This window comes from Eptesicus fuscus, chromosome 7, assembly GCF_027574615.1.
Source record: "Eptesicus fuscus isolate TK198812 chromosome 7, DD_ASM_mEF_20220401, whole genome shotgun sequence".
NCBI classification, from domain to species: domain Eukaryota; kingdom Metazoa; phylum Chordata; class Mammalia; order Chiroptera; family Vespertilionidae; genus Eptesicus; species Eptesicus fuscus.
The window spans coordinates 58,891,413-58,913,893 of record NC_072479.1 but is presented as its reverse complement, the minus strand read 5'-3'; the positions used below and the strand labels follow the sequence as shown (position 1 = coordinate 58,913,893).

General features: G+C 37.5%; 1 protein-coding gene and 1 non-coding gene across 6 annotated transcripts in view; both read left to right on the top strand.

The window, feature by feature from the left end:
* The window catches only part of LARP4 (La ribonucleoprotein 4), a 76,100-nt gene that overhangs the window by 45,199 nt on the left and 8,420 nt on the right, over positions 1–22,481 (top strand). For 3 of the 5 annotated variants that reach the window (XM_054719085.1, XM_054719084.1, XM_054719083.1), the window contains exons 9-13: positions 6,256–6,468; positions 6,938–7,041; positions 13,286–13,498; positions 14,583–14,631; positions 17,726–17,887. In XM_054719085.1, the coding sequence (XP_054575060.1) occupies positions 6,256–6,468; positions 6,938–7,041; positions 13,286–13,498; positions 14,583–14,631; positions 17,726–17,887 (741 nt within the window). Of the gene's footprint in view, positions 1–6,255; positions 6,469–6,937; positions 7,042–13,285; positions 13,503–14,582; positions 14,632–17,725; positions 17,888–22,481 lie in introns of those variants that run through there. The other 2 variants (XM_054719086.1, XM_054719087.1) reach the window with 2 other exon arrangements.
* On the top strand, positions 17,429–17,532 carry LOC114231306 (U6 spliceosomal RNA). Its single transcript, XR_003617260.1, has one exon. It is a non-coding gene; the product is annotated as a U6 spliceosomal RNA (small nuclear RNA).

The following is a 22,481-nucleotide window of genomic DNA, read 5'->3' as shown; positions in this document are numbered from 1 at the left end:
ACGCACAGCTGCTAACTGCTAGTATGGCAAGGCGATGTCGGCGTCTTCCATCTCTGGACTGCTTCTCTTCTGTCTTCATGGCTGGAGTAGTCCTGTCGATTCCTCTCTCTTGCTGGAATCCACATGGTCTCAGAGTTGTTTTCTGAAAATATATAATCATATTCTCAACCAAAAGTTAATAAAGGAATATTTTCTATAAATTTGACTTGGGATCCTATTTCATTTTTTGCCCAAATGATTTTCCTCTGGCTTGTTTTGACACCTTGTGTGTTTTTCATGGGTGTCTTGCTTTTAGCCTTACAATTAATTTTCTAAAGTATTTATTTTCTAGATGTAATTTACTTACAGGTTATTTTTCCCTACATGATATTCTTATATCCCTTCCTTTCTTGATTTAAATATTAGGAGGCTTTTGAAAATTTATAATGTAGTCTTGATGGCTTTTAAATTTTATTTTTTGCACTATAATATTACTGTTTTAGGTTCATTACATGGTGCGCAATTTTATCATGAGATGAACTACCAATGAAAATTTTAGTTAACACTTTAGGAACACCTTCTTGTCCAATACAATTAATTTTTCTAGCATATTCGCTTGTTTCAACTAGCCAATTTAAATTTGCCTGAAAACTTGACCTTTATTTTACTGTCAAGTTTATTACTCTAACAACAATCTTATTTTACCCTGTAAATATTAGTGGAAAGGATTATTTGCCTTCTTGAGTAGGTCCTGAGCATTCCTGGTGGTAGGCTGGATTTAGATAGCGTAAACCCACTTCCCCACACCATGGGTACAAGACAGCTCAAACAATTGTTGTTGGAGTGAGAGGGCAGCTGCTGTCGGCCAAGTCTCTGTCGGTCACCTGGGTCCTGTAAAGTAATTACTAATCAGGAGAGATACTTCTGCTATCTAGGTATTTGTTTTCTAGGCGTTTCCATCCTCAATTCCTTAGTTAACTGCCTGTGTTTTAATTGAATTGAACTTTTATAATGTACCAATTTTGTTTTTCTCCTTTTCTGTACTGTATATTTTTAAGTTAAAAATTTTAACAACGTCAGTTGAATAGTGTACAAATACTCAGCTCCTATACTTCTTTATCCCTCCCCCTTTATATTTTTTACTTTCACAGATTACATCTTTATATATTTGTGCCCATTGATAGCCATTTATATTGTCTTTTTCATTTCCATTTTAAATCATATGAGGAAAAAAGAGGGCTTACATAACAGAAATACAATAACTTTTATTTGTCTTTACCTCAGTGATTATCCTTAGTAATGTTTCTTATTTCTTCTTATGGCTTTGAGTTACTGTCTGGCTTCTTTTCATTTTATCTGAAAAAGTCTCATTAGCATTTCTTGTAAGGTATGCTTACTGATTCCTTTTTAGCATTTTATGTGTATATCTTTTCCCTAGTTACTCTTAGGTTTTTCCATAGTTTTCATTAGCTCATTGAGCAGATTTAAAATTTAACATCTTTGACCAGTAATTCCAATGTCTGGATTTCCTCAGGATAGTTATAACTTTTTTCCCCTGTGAATCACCATAGTTTTTTCTTTCTTTGTATGTTTTGTAACTTTTTGTTGAAAACGATATTCTGCCGAAACCGGTTTGGCTCAGTGGATAGAGCGTCGGCCTGCGGACTGAAGGGTCCCAGGTTCGATTCCGGTCAAGGGCATGTACCTCGGTTGCGGGCACATCCCTGGTAGGGGGTGTGCAGGAGGCAGCTCATCGATGTTTCTAACTCTCTATCCCTCTCTCTTCCTCTCTGTAAAAAATCAATAAAATATATTTAAAAAAAAAAAAAAAGAAAGAAAACGATATTCTAAGTATTATAAGATGTTCACTCTGGAAATCTGATTCTTCTACTCTTCAGATATTACTGATGTTTTACTTGTTAAACGCCTGTCTGTGACTTTTCCAAACTTTTTTTTTTTGCAAAGTGTATATTCCTTGTGGTCACTGAAATTTCTGTTCCATTATCTCTATCTACATTTAGGGTAATGGTGGTGGTGAAGGGTTCTGCCTCATCGGGTTTTTTGAATTTATTGGGGTGACATTGGTTAATAAAATTATATAGGTTTCATGAAGTAAAATTCTATATAATACATCATGTGTATATTGTATTGTGTGTTCACCACCCACGCCAAGTTTTCTAACATCTCCATTTATCCCTCCTTTACCCTTTTCTACTTCCCTCACATCCCCTTTCACTCTGGAAATCACCATACTGTTTTCTGTGTCTATTGCTTAATCCCTTTACCTTTTACACCCAGCCCCAACCCCTTTCCTATGACAGCTGTCAGTCTGTTCTCTGTCTCTGAGTCTGGTTTGTTCATTAGACTCCACATATAAATGAAATCATAATAGTATTTGTCTTTCTCTGACTGGCCTTACTTGATTTAGCATAATGGTCTCCAGGTCCATCCATGCTCTTATAAAGGGTAAGATTTCCCTATTTTAGGCCTATTAAAGTTTTAGGCATCACCTGCAGCATATTTGAATGACAAAATCTTCACATAATCTGCCTTGCCACCAGACAGCCACTTCCAGAACACAGGCCATTGAGGAATGGAAGTGGTAGCTACTGGTTTGTTGTTGTTTTTTCACTTAGGCAAGATCAGCCACCTCTCCCTTTATTAAGCACTCCACTAGTTGTCATCAGTGTCCAAGCACTCTTTCTTGCTCAAATATTGATTCAATGGAAGCTAGTCTGCCATTTCCCCACTAGTCAACATTTTGTCTATTCATGCAAATACAGTCATGCACCACTTAACAAGGATAAAAAAGAAAAAAAGAACCAGTCAAAAATGAAGAATGCATTACATGGAATCTTATTGTAGTTTTGATTTGCATTTCACTAATGACTAGTGAAATTGAGGATCTGTTCTTGTGCTTATTGGCCATTCACATGTTCTCTTTGGAGAAATGTCTATTTAAGTACTTTGTCCATCTTTGAATTGGCTAGCTATATTCTTGAGTGTAGTTTAACATGATTCTCTGTCCCCTATATTTCCTGCAAATTGGTAGCTAGATCTAGAGGCTTCAATAGAATTGGATTTGATTTTGGAGCAGTGGGGAGAGAGAACATATGCATATAAAGTATTTGTTATATCTCTTATGCTAGCTGCTACTTCTCAGTGGTGAAGTCTATTAATTCATTAAGGGTTGAAGAGTGGTGCTATTTCTGTGTTAATCTTTTTTCTATTTATTAGCTGAAACACTTCTATAAAGAGAAGCTTGCCCTCATCTTCATTGCCCTGAGGTACAGCTCATTGACAAAATGCATGATAAATGCTTGGTTCTAGCTTTTATTACCTGTTTTTGAAAATAATGCATTGATTCTCTGGCAACTTTCAAAAATGACCATTCAGATTTTTTTATTTTTGAGATTTAAACATATTTGGTGTGCTTATTGTCCTCACTGATGAAGTGTGGCCTCTGAGTTTACTTTATGAGTTCTCTTATTATGTCCCTAATAATTTTCATTGGCTTGTTTGCTCTCTAGTGCAACAAGATAATATGAGGCTTTTGTATCTTTTTTTTTTTTTTAAAGAAAGATTTTCTTTTTTTTTATTTTATTATTATTATTTTTTTTATTTTTCACAGAGAGAAAGGGAGAGGGATAGAGAGCTAGAAACATCGATGAGAGAGATACATCGACCAGCTGCCTCCTGCACACCCCCCACCAGGGATGTGCCCGCAACCAATGTACATGCCCTTGACCGGAATCGAACCTGGGACCTTTCAGTCCGCAGACTGACGCTCTATCCACTGAGCCAAACCGGTTTCGGCAGGCTTTTGTATCTTTTGTGTCAAGACAACTCTCTGGAGTTGTTACTTTTATGGGGAAATGATACTTTGTATTCACTGGCTTTGCCTAAGGAGTAATTGTGACTAAATATATGTTTTGTCTTTTTTTTTTTTTTTTAAGACAAAATACATCATGATTTTTTAAAAGATAGTCTATTTTATTTTGTTTTTAAATATATTTTTATTGATTTCAGAAAGGAAGGGAGAGGGAGAAATAGAAACATCAGTGGTGAGAGCAAATCATTGATCGGCTGCCTCCTACACAGCCCCTACCTGGGGATCAAAAGTGCAACCCGAGCATGTGCCCTGACTGACCAGGAATCAAACTGTAACCTCCTGGTTCACAGGGCAACACTCAACCACTGAGCCACGCCAGCTGGACCCCATCATGATTTTATACTGATGCTTCCACTTTGAATTCAGGTGACATAGTTTTTGCATCTTCAGTCTCACATTTGTTTCTCCTTTTTCCCATGTGAAAATCAAATCTCAGTGACTCCAGTATAATACTGATTTGATGAATCCAATAGTCACATACAAAGTATCAGAATAACAATATAATTCTGAGAATATTAAGAAAATTTCCATACTTTGCCTTTTGGGTTATTCGTAAGGAACATTCATAACAGTTGATTTTTTAAAAATTTGATTTTTAGAGAGGGAAGGAGAGGGGCAGAGAGAGAAGTATTGATGTGAGAGTGAAACATCAATCTGCTGCCTCCTGCATTCCCCCTACCAGGATTGAGCCCTCAACCAATTGAGCCAAACTGGCCAGGACAGAGTTGATTTTTATTTTGGTTCAAAGCCACTTAGGATTTCTCTGTGTTATATTATTAATAAATGCACATTTTGGCCCATTTGCTTTTAACTTTTGCAAATTGATTTTTTTATTTGATTTTCAGTATGTGCATTGTTTAAAAGCAAAGTATTTTAAATAAATATTCAGATATATACAAGGTATCCCCAAAATATATATGCACACTTTGAATAATTATAAAGGCAGTGTTGCCCGGCCAGTGTTGTTGCTCAGTGGTTGAGCGTCTACCTATGAACCAGGAGGTCAGGGTTCGATTCCTGCTCAGGACACATGCCTGGGTTGTGGACTTGATTCCCCAGTAGGGGATATGCAGGAGGCAGCCAATTAATGATTCTCGCCATTGATGTTTCTCTCTTTCTCCCTCTCCCTTCCTCTCTGAAATCAGTAAAAATACATATTTTTTAAAAGGCAGTGTTTATGAAAATACACTTCATTTTTTTAAATGTTATTTGATCTAGACATAGTGCGTGTATACATTTTTGGGACACCCTGTATATGTGTATGTAAGTATGTCTTCATATTTCCATCTGACTTAGCTAAAGAATAGCTTATGATACATACTCTTCTTGCCTTGCCTTTTTTCCTTTAATCTGTATATTCTAGGAATCACTTCATAGTAGTATCTAGAGCAGTTACTCAGTTCTTTTTATATCTGCATGTTACTCAGTTGTGTGTATGTATCCTGGTGTATTCAGCCATCGATGGAATGTTGGGTTGGTTTGTGTGTGGTGGAGAGAGTCTGCCTTCCACCCCCGACCCTACATTACAAATAGTGTCAGTGAATAGCTGTGTGCTTCCTTAAAAAAAGCAAAACTGTTTTGGCCCTGGTTTGGTAGCTTAGTTGTTTAGCATGTCATCCTAAAGGTGTGGGTTCTCCCCCTCTCCCCCTCTGCCCTGCTCCCCTTCCCCCTGTCCCCCTCTTTCCGTCTCCCTCTCTTCCTGTACCTCTGCCCCCTTCTCCCCTTCTCCCTCCCTCTCTCTCTTCCTGTCCCTCTCCCCCCTTCTCCCCCGCTCTCCCTCTTCCTCCTCTCCCCCTCTCCATTCTTTCTCTCTCTAAAAATCAAAAAGTAAAAAAACAAACAAAAAAAACTGTTTTGGTCAGTGTATATTTGGGAAAGATTTCTAGGAGTGGGATTGATATTCATAAGAGTTGTGCTATTTTGCATGCCCATCATTAATGTATCAGATTGTCTGTTTTGGATTTTGCTGATTGCATAAATAAATTTAATTCAACTTTAATTGCATTTCTCTTAGCAAGGTTTAGCATCTTTTTCATATGTTTCAGAGTCATTTACCTTTTTTTTTTTTTTTTTTTACTGTGAACTCTTAATTTTTCTAACTCATTTTTAGATGGGATTGTTGGCTTTTAAATCTATTTTTAGAATTTATGTATTCGGAATATTAACCCCCTTGTCTTAGTTAAGTTGCATTTAGTTTGGACTTCTGTGTATTTGCCATACATAAGTTTCAATTAATTAAATATATCAATTTCTTTTCATTTGCCCTACTCATTCTACAACAGGCAGAAATAATGTCGTGTAAAATAAGTTAAAAATTTTAATTAAATATATTTGTAAAAATATACACTTAGTCCTTTGTAATTATGTGTTCCTCTTTCTTCTAGGCAAGGATAAAAGCCATCAATACATTTTTTGCTAAGAATGGTTTTCGATTAATGGATTCTAGTATGTATAGTCAGCCCATTCAAACTCAAGCACAGTATGCCTCACCAGTCTTTATGCAGCCTGTATATAGTCCTCACCAACAGTACTCCATCTATAGTATTGTGCCTCAGTCTTGGTCTCCAAATCCTGCACCTTACTTTGAAACACCACTGGTAAGTGAGATATTTACAGAATAATAAAATTTTTCACTCAAGCCGAAATTTTAAGAAATCAGCTAGACTGGGATTTCATTTTTTGTTTTGTTGATTGTTTATTTTCTGATTTTTAAGTAATGATGAGGATATACAATATCCCATAGCAAATGTATGCATATGACTGTTTCTATAATTTCATTCTTTAAATTTTGCTGAGTGAATTAAAGTTAGAGACTGGATAAATCCATTGGTTTAAATTGCTTTTAGTTTTGTGAAACTTACTCAAAAGTGTTCTTTATGAAGTAATGAACCAGTGATTTCTTGTTCTATAATGTACTGCAAAAGTGAAAAAGTAAAATGTTTAAAATTATTTTGAGCTTCTAGAAGAAATTGATGCTAGGTTAAGTCATCAGAAATTTCTTATGACTTTCACTTCAGATGTTGCCTTTACCATTAACTGTTTTTAAACATTAAATTTTTCTTTTAGGCTCCCTTTCCAAATAGTAGTTTTGTGAATGGCTTTAATTCACCAGGATCTTATAAAACAACTGCTGCTGCTGTGAATATGGGTCGACCATTCCAAAAAAATCGGTAAGATAAAAAAATCATGGCTGGAATTTATTGTAAGCCATTCTCAGTAGTCCTTAGAGAGTTACTGTACTGTACTGTGTTCATTGCAGTGCTTATTTGCAGATTCAGATGAATGGAAATTTTTTTTTGTACAAAATATATGAATGATTTAATCTAGAATTTATAAACACACTTTGACCTCAGAGTTGATAATGGGTATAGAAAGAACTTGGGACTGAGATTGTACAAACTGATTTAAAAATAAATAAATAAAGGGAGCAGAAAATATTTTATGGTAGTAACATAAAAATCTAGTGTTTAAATGCCATTTAGTATGTTAAATAGGTAACATTTTGGAGAATGAGCATTTTTTTTTTTTTTTTTGAGGATAGAAATGTTAACTGAATTGAGTAGTAATATTGGGAATATGAATTATTTAGGATTTTTAATAATTGGCTTTTTGAAACAATTTTCACTTATTACAGTGTATAACATGACATTTATTGGGCATTTAGTGTTAAAGCTCTGTTTTAAGGGCTTTACATGTTTTAATCAGTTAATTTTCACAACCCTTAAGATTGATAGTTACTGTATCTATTTAAAAATTAGAAAATTGAGACATATAAGGTTCAATATTTTATCTGCAAGCACATAGGGAGTAGCTGGCAGAGCCAAGATTTGAGTCAGGCAGTTTGACTCTAAAAGTCTACACTTATGTTCTGAATATGTTATTGAGAACTCTGGAAATACTAGAGGCCCGGTGCACGGATTTATGTACATTGAAAGAAAATTAATTAGAAGGTGGCCAGTGGGGCTGGACTGGGCAAGATGGGCCGGACACACCCTTGGAGCCAACCTCCTGCAGTCCCTCCCCAGCAGCCACACTTGGGGCATGCTCTGGGGCTCGAAGGGCGTCTGCAAAGTGAGCGGGGTCCCTCGGCCTGGCCTGCAGGGATCGGGCCAAAACTGGCAGTCCAGCATCCCCCGAGAAGTCCCGGAGTGTGAGAGGGCACTCGGTAAAGTTGCTATCGCTCAGCAGCTCCTGTGTTGAGCATCTGTCCCCGGTGGACAGTGCGCGTCATACCTACTGGCCGGTTGCTTAGCCTTTTACGTATTTAGATTTGCTATAATATAAAATATTGATAAGTCTCAAGTATTCTTTATATAAGCATCAACTGATAATCTTAATAATTTGGTATATATTATGGCTTTTGACAGAGTATGAGTAATCAAAGAAAAAAGTGCTCATATAGAGGTTTAGAATTATTTAATAGTTTTACATTTGTTATTTTTTGTTTGCTTATTTTGTGAGCCTCCTGGGTTTTGTGTTTATTTTCATGAAATTATTTCTTTTGAGTAATTTCTCTTGCCAGGTCTTGTTCTCCCAGTTGATTCTTTTCTGGCAAAGAGACCACATAGGGTATGTTTTTCCAAGATGACATCTAGAAACTGAATTCTTTGTTGTGAGGTTTTTCGGAAACATGTTCCACTAGAGAAAGAAGCCTTATGGTATTAAAAAATATCTTTAGTGGATTCTGGAAGTATACATATGTACTACCCTCTAATGGTCACAATTTGTATACTCACTTTAGCTGACACCGTTGGTTAAAGCATTGGAAGATCATTTCTTTAAGTATTAGGAAAATTTTACTACATATACACTCCCCCCCCCATTAATATATGTTTATTGATTTCAGAGAGGGAGAGAGAGTTAGAAACATCAGTGATGAGAGAATCATCGAACGCCTGCCTCCTGCACGCCCCCTAATGGGGATGGAGCCCACAATCCAGGCATGTGCCCTTGTCTGGAATCAAACCCCAGAACCTTCAGTCCATAGGCCATTGCTCTCTATCACTGAGCCAAAGCGGCTAGGGCTACATATACACATTCTTAATCTTTATGAAGTTTCAAATGAGATCTCTTATTATTTTCAGAATGAAAGATTCTTTATGAACAAAATATTATTTGTGCTCCTATACATGACTTAGTTTGGTAATACACTAACAATTTACTGCAAAATTTGATATTGCTAGGACATGTGAGTAGAAAAGCACAGTGAATTTTAATTACATACCTTGTCCTTTAACTCCCGTCCTCTTGTTCAAATGGATTACTTCATTGGAGGCAAGGATGTTTAAATCTGAAAAGACCAGGTTGTTAGGATGTAGTTTTAACTAATTTTATGATGAAGAAAGTGAAAGTTGAAGAGGACAAATATCTTGCTAGGATTACATGGCTAGTTATTATCCACACACTTGAGATTTAGAACATTTCCTTTCTCTGTACCTTAGCTGGTAAAGTTTTTCTTAAAAATACCAAAGGGGTGAATTTTTAAGTAGGACAGACATCTTTGTTATGAGATAAACTAAAAGCAATTTAAATTTTTTTTAAATTTTATTTATTTTAATAAATCTTTATTGTTCAGACTATTACAGTTGTTTCTCTTTCTTTTCCCCAATAGCTCCCCTCCACCCGATCCCCCCCACCCCCCCTTACCCTCTCCCCTCACTGTCCTCATCCATAAGTGTAAGATTTTTGTCCAGTCTCTTCCCGCACCCGCCATACCCCTTTCCCCCCGAGAATTGTCAATCCACTCCCTTTCTATGCCCCTGATTCTATTATATTCATCAATTTATTCTGTTCATTAGATTTTTTATTCACTTGATTTTTAGATTTCCTTATTGATAGATATGTATTTGTTGTTCATATGCACCCTCTCCATTCTGGGCCTAAACAGGCAGTCGGACATCCCTCTCACAATCCAGGACTACTGGCTCCCAACCACTCACCTGCCTGATTGCCCCTAACTGCTTCTGCCTGCCAGCATGATCACCCCTAACCACTCCCCTGCCAGCCTGATCAATGCCTAATTGCCCCTAACTGCCCTCCCCTACTGGCCTGGTCACCCTAACTATCCTCCCCTACAGGCATGGTTTCCCCCAACAGCCCTCCCCTGCAGGCCCAGTCACCCACAACTGCCCTCTCCTTCAGGCCTGGTCCCTTCCAACTGCCCTCCCCTGCCGGCCTGGTCCCCCCCAACTGCCCTCCCCTGCCAGCCTGGTCCCCCCCAACTGCCCTCCCCTGCCGGCCTGGTCCCCCCCAACTGCCCTCCCCTGGTGGCCTGGTCACTCCTAACTGCCTTCCCCTGTAGGCCTGGTCACCCCTAACTGTCCTCACCTACAGGTCTGGTCGCCCCCAAATGCCCTCCCTTGCAGGCCCGGTCACCCCCAACTGCCCTCCCTTGCTGGCCTTATTGCCCACAAATGCCCTCCCCTGCTGGCCATCTTGTGGCAGCCATCTTGTGTCCACATGGGGGCAGGATCTTTGACCACATGGGGGCAGCCATCTTGTGTGTTGGAGTGATGGTCAATTTGCATATTCTTTTAGATAGGATAGGATTGGCCTTATAACAGCCCAGTGATGATCACTAGACCTACTTAGAGAAAATAGGACTTACTTTCAGAAGTCGGGGCATTTTACCTTTCATACTTTATCTTTCTGTCTATATTTCTATCTTTTATCACTTATTTATGTCTTTTGCCCAGACAGATTGTGAGTCCCTCTCAGTGAAGGGTAAGATTATGAGATCTGAGGGCTATTTAAACCTAACTTGTCCATTAGTTCTATTGAAATGAATTGAGAAAATTTAAGTGAAAGTTTGTGAACAGGTAATGTAAACAGCGTAGCTACTTAATGAGGTCAGTTTCAGATATGATGGATAATATGAATATATTGAAAATTACTTTTTGTTAGTTGACATTCTATTATTTTAATTATGATTAAAAATCTATTTTGTGACAGAAAGTCTCTGGAAAAGTATCATCTCCTATTAAACTCAGCCCAACTCTGTAGCTTGAGTTTTATCTTTAAGTAACCTAATTTTTTATGTTCCTTAAAGAGTAAAGTAGGATAGCTGGAAATGCTATTGGAATTAATGTATGAGGTTTTTGTGTTTTTGTTTTTTTTTTAATACTTTATTGATTTTTTACAGAGAGAAGGGAGAGAGAGTTAGAAACATTGATGAGAGAGAAACATTGATCAGCAGCCTCCTGCACACTCCCCACTGGGGATGTGCCTGCAACCAAGGTCCATGCTCTTGACCAGAATCGAACCTGGCACCCTTGAGTCCACAGGCTGACGCTCTATCCACTGAGCCAAACCGGTTAGGGCAATGTATGAGGTTTTAATCCCTCTTCAGATAGCCAGGAATTGACAGTGTGTTATTAATATTATGAATTTATAATTATGAAAATAGACTGGAAAAAATGAGCATATAAACTTCAAGCAAGGGGCTAAATATAAGTCTTATACTCTTATTTAATCTATAGAGCCAACAGTGGATAGAGTGTTGGCCTTCGGACTGAAAGGTCCCAGGTTCGATTCCAGTAAAAGGCACATGCCCAGGTTGTGGGCTCGATTCCCAGTAGGGGGCGTGCAGGAGACAGCCCATCAATGATTTTCTCATCATTGATGTTTCTATCTTTCTCTTTTCCTCTCTGAAATCAATAAAAACATATTTTTAAAAAATCTATAGAGCCAAGATCCTCAGTTGCTTGGACTTAACTTTAGATGTTTTAACTATTGATTAAACTGCGTCTTCTTTCCTTTACCATAGCTTCATCTGCTTATAAATTGTAGGAGTTGGGTGCCTATGTACATGAGCCAAGATAAAAGTTACTTTTGTTAGAAGTAGCTTTCTTTGTTTATTTTGACTTGTTTTTACCAGATTTCATACCTTAATTCATGAAGTCATATCAGCTGTATTATATTTTCCTAGTTCCCCCCCCCCCCCCCCCCCCCCCACATATGGATCGTTTAACAACAAATTTCATTTGGCAAGTATCTCTCAAGGGATACTTACTTAGTAAGAAGGTGGGATTTTAAAATTTTCCTCTATTTCTGTTTTTTATTGTCATTCCCTTAACGAGCCTTCTTATACTTTTTTTTTCTGATTTTCCCTTATGAAAAAAAATTTTTTAAGCTTTATTGATTTTTTTTTTTATTTTTTAAAGAGAGTGAGAGAGGAAGGGAGAGGGAGAAAGACACAACAATATGAGAGCATCACATCGATTGGCTGCCTCTTGCATGCCCCTCCTGGGGATTGAGTCCACAACTTGAGCATGTGCCTTGACCGTGGCTCGGACCAGCAACCTTTTAAAAATTATTGATTTAAGAGAGAGAAAGGGAGAGGGAGAGAGAGAAACATCGATTGCCTGCCTTTTGCACACTCTCTACTGGGGAAGGATTGAACCTACAACCTGGGCCGAACCCAACCTGGAATCAAGCCAGCAGCTTCTTGGTACATGGGACCACCCTCAAACAACTGAGCCACACCAACCGGGGCTCTCCCTATGAAAATTTAATATTGGGGATTATGTATGTATGTCTGTACTTTATATATAAAATTAATAAGGTAGAGTCATGACACAGATTCATTAATAAGCTTAAAGCCTGGCTGATTTACATATGTCAAGACTTCAGCTCATGTTAAAGAAAGAAGCTAAAATCATAGTTTTATTCTGAGTATCTCAAAGAACTTTGGATTTTCCCCCAAATGTCTCTAAACAACTTTTTTTTTTTTAAAAAAAATTACTTTTATTGATTTTAGAGAGGAAGGGAGAGGGATAGAGAGAGATAGAAACATCAATGATGAGAGAGAATCACTGATCAGCTGCCTCCTGCATGCCCTCCCCCCCGCCCCCCACTGGGTACTGAGCCCGAAACCTAGGCATGTGCCCTTGGCCGGAATCGAACCTGGGACCCTTCAGTACAGGCCGACGCTCTATCCACTGAGCCAAACTGGCTAGGGTTAAACAATTTTTTAATGTAAAAGTTCTTTGCCTTTTAAAAATAATATATCTGGGCCCTGACCGGTTTGGCTCAGTGGATGGAGCGTTGGCCCTTCGAAGGGTCCCGGGTTTGATTCCGGTCAGGGGCATGTGCCTTGGATGCGGGCGCATCCCTAGTGGGGGGTGAGCAGGAGGCAGCTGATCAATGATTCTCTCTCATTGATGTTTCTGACTCTCTGTGCCTCTCCCTTCCTCTCTGTGGGAAATCAATGAAATAGATTTGAAAATATATATCTGGGACATAAAAGGGTTTACATTTCTATACAGTAATTTTATGTTTAACTTAACGAATGGAAAACAGGAAATAGCAAAAAAGCAGTTTTTAACTTGGCCTATTAAGAGTTTCTACAATTAAAAATGATTTTCTGTCTGTCTTGATTTATCCTTTCATATATGTAATCATTATTTCTTATAGCGTGAAGCCTCATTTTAGGTCATCAAGTGGTTCAGAACACTCAACAGAGGGATCTGTGTCATTGGGGGATGGACCAGTAAACAGATCTGGTTCCAGGAACTTTCCAACTGAACGGCATAACCCTACAGTAACAGGGCATCAGGAGCAAAGCTACCTTCCCAAAGAGACTCCAGCTTTGCAGATTGAACAGAATGGGGATTATGGTAGGGGCAGGTGAGTGAATCCTACCTAATAAAATGGTAATATGTAAATTACTATCACTCCACTACGCCCACGATTGGGCCAGAGGGAGGCGCAGGGCGCAGGACTCGGGGTGGCCGGGGTAGCCAATTGGGCCGGCAGGACGCTGAGCTCGCGTCGCCAGTGGCGGCATGAGCTCAGCATCTGCGCCATGGCTGTGCTGCGGAAGAGAAGGGGCCTCTGGGACAGCGAGCTCACGTCCTGCTGCGGACCATCAAAAGCGGGGGAGCTGGGTGCCTGTCCGCTCTGGCACCAGCAGACAGGCACCCAGCTCCACCGCGATCGAAAGCAAAAGCGTGTAGGGGACCCTAGTATGGTAATAAATATGGAAGGAAATAAGGTATATGAAAATCCTTTTATCATAATGTGAATATTTGGAAACCATAATCTACTGTTAAGTAAATACATTTTTACATAATAGTTTTTCATAATTATTAAGAAATTTAGAGTGTTTATATAGAATTTAACTGAGTCGGATTTATAAAAGTTATTCTGAAGTTCACAAAGAATGGTTTAGAAATATAAAATTCCATCTGCATTATAGTTTTAATTTCCTACAGCTAACTGATCGATTGATTGATTGATTGATTGATTGATTTTAGAGGAATGGAGAGAGAGATTTGTTGATCCACTTATTTATGCATTCATTGGTTGCTTCCAATATGTGCCCTCATGGGATTGAACCCCCAACCTTGGCATATCAGAGCAATGCTGTAAAACCAACTTAGCTACCCGGCCAGAGCTAATTTCTTAACTTCTAAACTAAGGGAATAGGGTTCTATATAACTTAACCTACCTGAACAAAACATAGCTGAGCCCTAATCTGCTTCTGGTGTGGAGAGAGTGCTTGTAGTAAAAATGTGCACAGCTTACTTCGTGGTGGTGGTGATTTGCTCAGGATCCCTTCAGAAGAATACATATTTATCTTTTAATAATAATGGAAATTTAGATGTCTAGATACTTCAAATAGAAATACACTCATTTTTGATGAAATGTATAAATTTGAAGAAACTTATGAGTTCTCCCTCCCACTACCCCCTTTTTGTTTTGTTAAAAGGAGAACTCTTTTCAGAGGTCGAAGACGACGAGAAGATGACAGAATCCCAGTAAGTGTTTTTTTTTACTTTCAATTACTGCTGTTAATTTTTTTTTCCTTTTGTAATTTACTATGGCATTGACTTGTGCTCTACCTGGTTTCTACTTGATTGATTGATTGATTGATTTTTAAAATATATATATTATTGATTTCAGAGAGGAAAAGAGAGGGAGAAAGAAAAATCAATGATGAGAGAGAACCATTGATTGGCTGCCTCTTGCACATCCCCCACTGGGGATTGAGCCTGAAACCTGGGCATATGCCCTTGACCGGAATCAAACCTGGGACCCTTCAGTTCGCAGGCTGATGGTCTATCCACTGAGCCAAACTGGCTAGGGCTACTTGATTGATTATTTATGCAGTGAATGTAAATAGAGCCTGTGCTTGACCCTGAAATATACACCATTATCATGCTCCCTCCACCCTTAAAGTGCACATATAGTTAGGGATTTGACCTGGGCTTCTCACTTTCTTAAAAATTATTTGAGTATTTAATATTTTCACATGGTTTAAAAATAAAAAATGTGAAAATATTCTATGAAAAGATTAACTCTTTACTAACACATTTAAGCAGCTTGAATCTTTTGTTTGTATATAAGTGCTATAACACACAGTGCAATGATAACCTCATACAATTATCATTTCCTATGTATGCAATATCTGAAGGAGAATCTCTAGAAGTGGGATTTCTGGGTCACAATTTAATAAGTTGCTGCTAAGTAGTTTTCTGTAGGGGTTGTGCTGATTTTCATTCCTGTTTATCCATAGCCTTACAGAGGATAGGATTTTATTTTATTTTTAAAGAATAGTTTATTGATCACTAGAGAGGAAGAGAGAGAGAAACATTGATGTAAGAGCACAACATCAATCAGCTTGCCTCCTGCACACCCCCCACCAGGGATTGAGTCCACAACTCAGGCATGTGCTCTGACCAGGAATCGAACTGTTAACCTTTTTGGTGCATGGGATGACGCTCAACCAATAGCTACACCAGTCAGGGCAGGATATAATGATCTTTGGCCAGTCTGATAAAGCATATCATTCATTTTTAAAGCTCTGTTAGATGGTGCTAGAAACTGTTATACTGTTTATTGTTTGGAGTCAGTGTTCTACCTACTGTTAATTCTTATATCCACTAATCTTATAAAACTGCTTAAAGAAAAATGTTTATAGTTTTAGATATGTTCTTATTTGAATCTTAATGCCTCAGATTATTCATATTTTGATATTTTGTGTGTGTTGTTTGTTCATAGTGACTATTACCATTTCTTAACTGGGCCCAAAAAGTGTTAAGGAATAAAAATGGTGTAGGAAGATATAGAGGTCTCAAGAAAACCCTGCCTAGAATTTACAGATATATCATAAATGTGTAATGTAATGCTTATTTTACATGTATAAGTAGTGAATTATATACATATATAAGTAGTATATATATATATAGCTTACTATTTGTTGTACATATAAGTTATACATATATCACATTTATAAAGTATTGAAAACATACACATTTTCAAAGAAGAAGATGTATTGCATTATAACAAAGAATAGCCCTTAGGGCAAACTATGAAACCTTTAAAACAGTGTTGTTTTTTCCATTTATAGCTTTCTATACTATGGGCAGCCATGAGACTTTAGGCAACAACTTTTTAAAGATACTATTGAAGCAGTAACATCCTCAGGTGGCCCTGAACAGTTGAGGAGAGGCGAAATTAGGTTTGAAATCTGTTTAACATATTAAAAAACGTCTGGATTGAGGACTGAAGGTTGAGATGAAGAAAAAGGAGACAGGCATGTTTTCCACTATGAAGGGCAGGAGGGTGATGTTAGCTGGAGATAAAATTTAGGATTTGTAAGATTACTCATAGTAACTGAAGTCATATGAGTAGATGAGATCATGGCAGGGGACTCTGTATAGTGAGTGATTATTTTCAAAGGGATTGAGAATGGAACCTTGGGGAACATAATGACTTTGGGTTGAAAAATGAGATTATTCCTTATGTTGTTTGAAGTATCCAAGTAAAGTCTGAGTGGCAATGACTGATAGGCAGGCAAATGGATATCTGGGTTTCAGGTGAAGGTCTGGGCTGAAAATAAAGTATAGGACTCAATGATTTTTGGTATATTTTCAGAGTTGTGCAGCCCAAAGTCACCAAAGAGTGAAAAAGATTGTTTTAAGGATTGTTTGCATGTAGATAATAGTTAAAGTCATGAATAAAGGGTATCATCCCACAAGGAAAGTGAGAAGTAATGACTGTATAGGAACCAAAAACCATCAAAAGAAGTAGGCAAGCAGAGAACAGCACATGATTGTCAGATCTGAATCAAGAGAAAGGTGTAGCACACAAGCTAAGGGAGAAATGAGATCCCAAAGGTAAGAATGTTTACCAGGCCAAATGCTATAGTGAGGTCATGGAAAAAAGACTTCCAGCTTTTGCATTGTGGAAGGCATTGGTGACTTGTTAAAGGAGTGGTATGATCAGTACAGAGGTGAGGAATAGAGGAGGAGATACAACAAGAGAGAGGTGTGTCAGAGGATATAGAGAGTGGTTAGGGTGAAAGGGACAGATGAGATTTTCAAGGAAGGATATTGTTCTCTCGAGATTATATGGAAGGATGAATGATGATGGCAAATTTATGTGAGGTTGGGTTTTTTTGTTTTGTTAGAAAAGGAGGTAGAGCTAATTTAGAAAGCAAAGAATAGTGGAGATTGATTAGAAGGCTTAGGAATTTGGCAAAGTTTGCAAAAGAAATAAGAGAGGGAGCTGCCTAAAGGTAAGGAGTACTGATAAGGATTAATGAGAGCTTATGTTCTCTTCAGCAGCACATATACTAAAATTGGAACAATATAGAGAAAAATTACATAGCCATGTGGAAGGATGACTTGCAAATTTGTGAAGCATTCCATATTAAAAAAATAAAAAAGACTAATTTGAGCTCAGTTGAGATGAGAAGCCAAAAATTTATAGGGAAACAATTCTGTACATTAGGGTAGAGATTTTTTTTGTGTTTTTGTGTTGTTGTTGTTTTTTAAATTTCAGCTTCTGTGGTACAGGGTTAGAGAATGAGATAGTTATATGACCTGTTTTATGATTTCTGTCTTTTAGAGACCCCAGCCTTCAACAGCTGAAGCAAAGGCTCCAACACCAAAGTTTGACTTATTAGCCTCAAATTTTCCTCCTTTACCTGGAAGTTCATCAAGAACACCAGGTGAACTTGTTTTGGAGAGTAGGATGTCTGATGTTGTTAAAGGTGTCTACAAAGAAAAGGTAAACACTGAAACATCTAATCTTCTATCTTATGGGACTATAGTATTAGCCTATGTTTTAAGTTATTTAGGTTTTCTTAATAAGTATTTCTAATATAGTTTTAATTCAGGGGGTTGTCAGTATACTTTTAGTATTATAAAAAGATTGGCTCAGTTGGTTGGAGCATCATCCCCTACATCCAGTACATCAAAAGGTTGCAAGTTCAATTCCTTCTCAGGGCACATCTAGGTTGCTGTATGGGAGGCAACTGATCAGTGTTTCTCTCTCTCCGTTATTCTCTATCTAAAATCAATTAAAAAAACATACCTTCAGGTGATTTTTTTATTTGGGACTCTGTGAGCTTCTTGGATTTGTGTGGGTTTTTTCTTCCCTATATCAGGGGAGTTTTCTGTCATTATTTCTCCAAACAGGTTTTCTATTCCTTGCTCAGTTTCCTCTCCTTCTGGCATCCCTATTATGTGGATGTTGTTTCGTTTTGTGTTGTCCCAAAGTTCCCTTAGGCTTTCCTCCTGCTTTTTAATTATTTTTATTTTTAAAAAATTATGTAAGAAAAATATGATAAAGCAACAAATAAAATATTTTTACATATCTTTGTCAGTCACTCAGCTTGATAGAACTGATTAATGCAAGCCAAATGGAAAGTGTCATTTCTACCTAAGTGCCTATAATTTACCAATGATATAAATGAGAATTTTAAGATAGTTTGGTAAACTCAGTTTTTAAATAATGGAGAGTGGATGTCAAAATGTTAGGATACCTCATCCTTTATTTTCTCATGTTCTGCCTTTTATTTTCTTTCTAATTCTATTCTTATTTTAATAGTACATGTATACAGTATACCTGGGCTTATTATGGAAATAGTACCCTGCAACCCCCTTCAACTCTAGCTTTTCTCCTGACATTTATTCCTGTATTTCTAATTCACATGGTTATACTGCTATTTTTTTTACCTTTCAGTTGTAGACATCTTTTAACTTTACTTTCTAGAAGCTAAGTATTTAGCTTTCTTAAAGTAACATATACTTCTCATCCTCCCAGTAGATTTTACTTCATCATATCTAGGATACCATCAATTATAAGATGCCCCATTATTTTATTTAAAATTTAATTAATTTCATTTTTTTTTAATCCTCACCCAAGGCTATTTTTCCATTGATTTTTAGAGAGAGGGGAGAGACAGAGAGAAACATCAATATAAGAGAAACACATTGATTGGTTGCCTCCCACACGGGCCCCAACCAAGTCCAGGGATTGAGCCTGCAACCAAGGTATATGCCCTTGACTACAATCGAACTCGGGATCCTTCAGTCCGTGGGTCTATGCTCTACCCACTAAGTCAAACTAGCTCAGGCTATGCCCCATTATTTTAGTATCACTAAGAAAATAAAAATCATTGCCAGTTAGACTAGGACATGCCATCATTGTAAGTCACATCTCAGTATTACATAACTTTTTCCTAACAGCCTCATAGTATACTGTTACTATTTCTCCTTTTTTAATATTCTCCATGGCCTGCTGCACTGGCTTGTTTCTGGGACGTCTCTTCACTATCAATCCTGGGGATTTTCCTTACTCTCCTTTGTTAGATCCCCCTTTTTCTTGCTCTTGTTTTACTTTCCCATATTATGGTGAGTCACATCTTCCCAAGCTTCCTGAATAAAGGGCTTTTAGTATAAATTTGTAGAGATCTTGCATTTTGAAAAAGTTTTGATGTTCTCACACTTGATCAGTAGCTTATCTAGTAGAATTCATTCTACTATTGATGGACATTTGAGCTGTGTTTTCTTCGAAATTTTGAAGATACTTTATTGCCTTTTTTTTTTAAATGCAGTATTGTAGTTATTTTGTCACTTTTAAGATTCACATATTTCACCTTTGAAAATCAGACTGTCTTTTTTTTTCTTTATTGTTGAAAGTATTACATATGTCCCCCTTTTACTCATTGACCCCCTCCAGCCCATCCTCCCACTTCCCCACCCCTCACCCAAGCCTTTACCATTCTGTTGTCTGTGTCCTTGGGTTATGCATATATGTATTCTTCTGTTACTTCTTCCCTTCTGTGTTGTGTGAAATATATTGCTGTTGATATAGGTGACTATTTTATTTTGAGCTATTGTGTAAGAATATAACATTTATTCATTCTACCATTGATGGACTAATGTTTTTCTCGGGTCATCATTATACTAGTAAGCAATATTGCTATGAATCTTCAAACTTTCTGTTCATATGAGCAAGAAGATTTCTAAGGTGGAATTGGTGAGTGATAGGGCTTTATAAAATTTAAATGACTTTTGAGGTTAAATTATCTTTTTTTTTTTTTTTTTTTAATCCTCACCCAAGGGTATTTTTTCCATTGATTTCTAAAGGATGATGGCAGGAGACAGAGAGAGAGACTTGCCACTGCTGGGGCTGGGGACCCTGCAAGCGAGGTGCCCTTGCCCGTGCCCTTAACCGGGAATTGAACCAGTGACCCACAGGCCAATGCTCTAACCACTGAGAAACTGGCCACAGCTAAATTATCATTTTTATGTTTATTGGCCAGTTAAGTCTCTTTTATAAAGAGTTTTTCAAATATTTGGCACATTATTATTAAATTGGTTTATCTCATATCTTACAGATTCATGGAATTTAAATAATATTCTGGATACTAATTCTTTGTCAGTTATGTTTATCACTAATGGTTTGTTTTTAGTCTTATGTATTTGTGGGTGAAAAATAGGTTCTTAATTTTAATAATATTTGGCAGTATTTCCTTTGTAGTTTTTGTTTGTTTTGTGTTTTTTTTTCTTTTTGGCTTAGGAAATAATCTTAGCTTCCAGGGGTTCATTTCAGAAACTGTGGTTTGTTTATTTTTAAAATATATTTTTATTGATTTCAGAGAGGAAGGGAGAGGGAGAGATATATCAATGATGAGAGAGAATCACTGATTGGCTGTCTCCTGTACTCCCCTCATCGATCCTGTAACCCAAACATGTCTTCTGACCAAGAATTGAACCATGATCTCCTGATTCATAGGTCAGTGCTCTACCACTGATTCACTGCAACCGGGCCAGAACTATGGTTTTGATCCCTCGTTCTCTAACGATCTATATCTTTCCATCCATCCACTCATCCCACACCCACTGGAGGCTTTTAGGATATTTTATTTACTCCCGGTATTCTGTGAAATTTCATGATGATGTATCTTGCTATGACTCCTAGTTTTGTTTTAGTCATTGTACTGGTTACTTTGATGGGCTTTTTAAATCTGTAAACTCATGGCCTTCCATGTGGGATAAATTTCATGTACTTCTCTTTGATAAATCCTTCACTTCTTCTCTTCTTCTGGAACTCTTAATTTGATATTGGACCTTGGTTTGCTTGTTTTCGCTTTCCTAATTTTTAGTTTTGTAATTGTCTTATTTTTCTTGGTTTAATTCTGGTAAAATACACATAACATAAATTTATTATCTTAACCATTGTTAAGTGTGTGCAGCTCAGTCGTGCTAAATACATTCACATTGTTGTGCAACCAATCTCCAGAACTCTTAGTCTTACAATAAAATACTACCAGTAAACAACAAATCCCATTCTCCCTTCCCTCAGCCCCTGGCAACCATCATTCTATTTTGTCTCTATGACTTTGAGTATTTTAGTTGCCTCATATAAATAGAATCAGAGAGTATTTTGTCTTTTTTTGGCTAGCTTATTTTACTTGGCATGATGTCCTGAAGATTCATTCATTGTTGTGGCATGTGTGGGTACCTTTATTCCTTTCATTGCACAGTAACATTTCATTGTATGAATATATAGTAGTCCCCCCTTATCTGTAATTTTGCTTTCCATGGTTTTAGTTACCATAATTTAAAATTATTAAATGGGAAATTCCAGAAATTAATAACGCATGAATTTTATTTAAAGATTTTTAAATTGATTTTGAGAGAGAGAGAGAAACATCAATGTGATAACAACAAATTAATCAGCTACCTCCTGCACACCCGCTACCTCCTGCCCCCACCTGCTACCAGGGATCAAGCCTGCAACCTAAGCATGTGCCCTGACCAGGAATTGAACCGATAAACTCTCGGTTCACAGGATGACACTCAACCAACTGAGCCACACTAGCCAGGCAACAATTCATAAGTTTTAAATTTCATGCCATTCTGAGAAGCGCGCTTGCTGTGTGAATCATTGTCCTGTGTATCCACACGTGTCACCATATTGCAGTGCTTGTGTGTAAGAAACTCTTTATTTTACATAATAATGGCCCCAGAGCATAAGAGTAGTGATGCTGGTGATTTGTATGTGACAAAGATAAGCTGTAGAGTCTTCCTTTAAGTGAAATGGTAAGTGCTATACAATAAGGTATTTTAAGAGAGAGACGGACCACATTCACAAAACCTTTATTACAGTATATTGTTGTACTTTTTCTGTTTTGTTTTGTTTTTTGTTTGTTTGTTTTTGTTACTAGAGGCCCAGTGTACGAGATTCGGGCCCTCAGCCCAGCCTGTGCCCTCTCACAGTCCGGGACCCCTTGGGGGATGTTTGCCTTCCCCCTTAGGCCCGATCCCTAAGCCGGCAGTCAGACATCCCTCTTGCAGTCTGGAGCTCAATT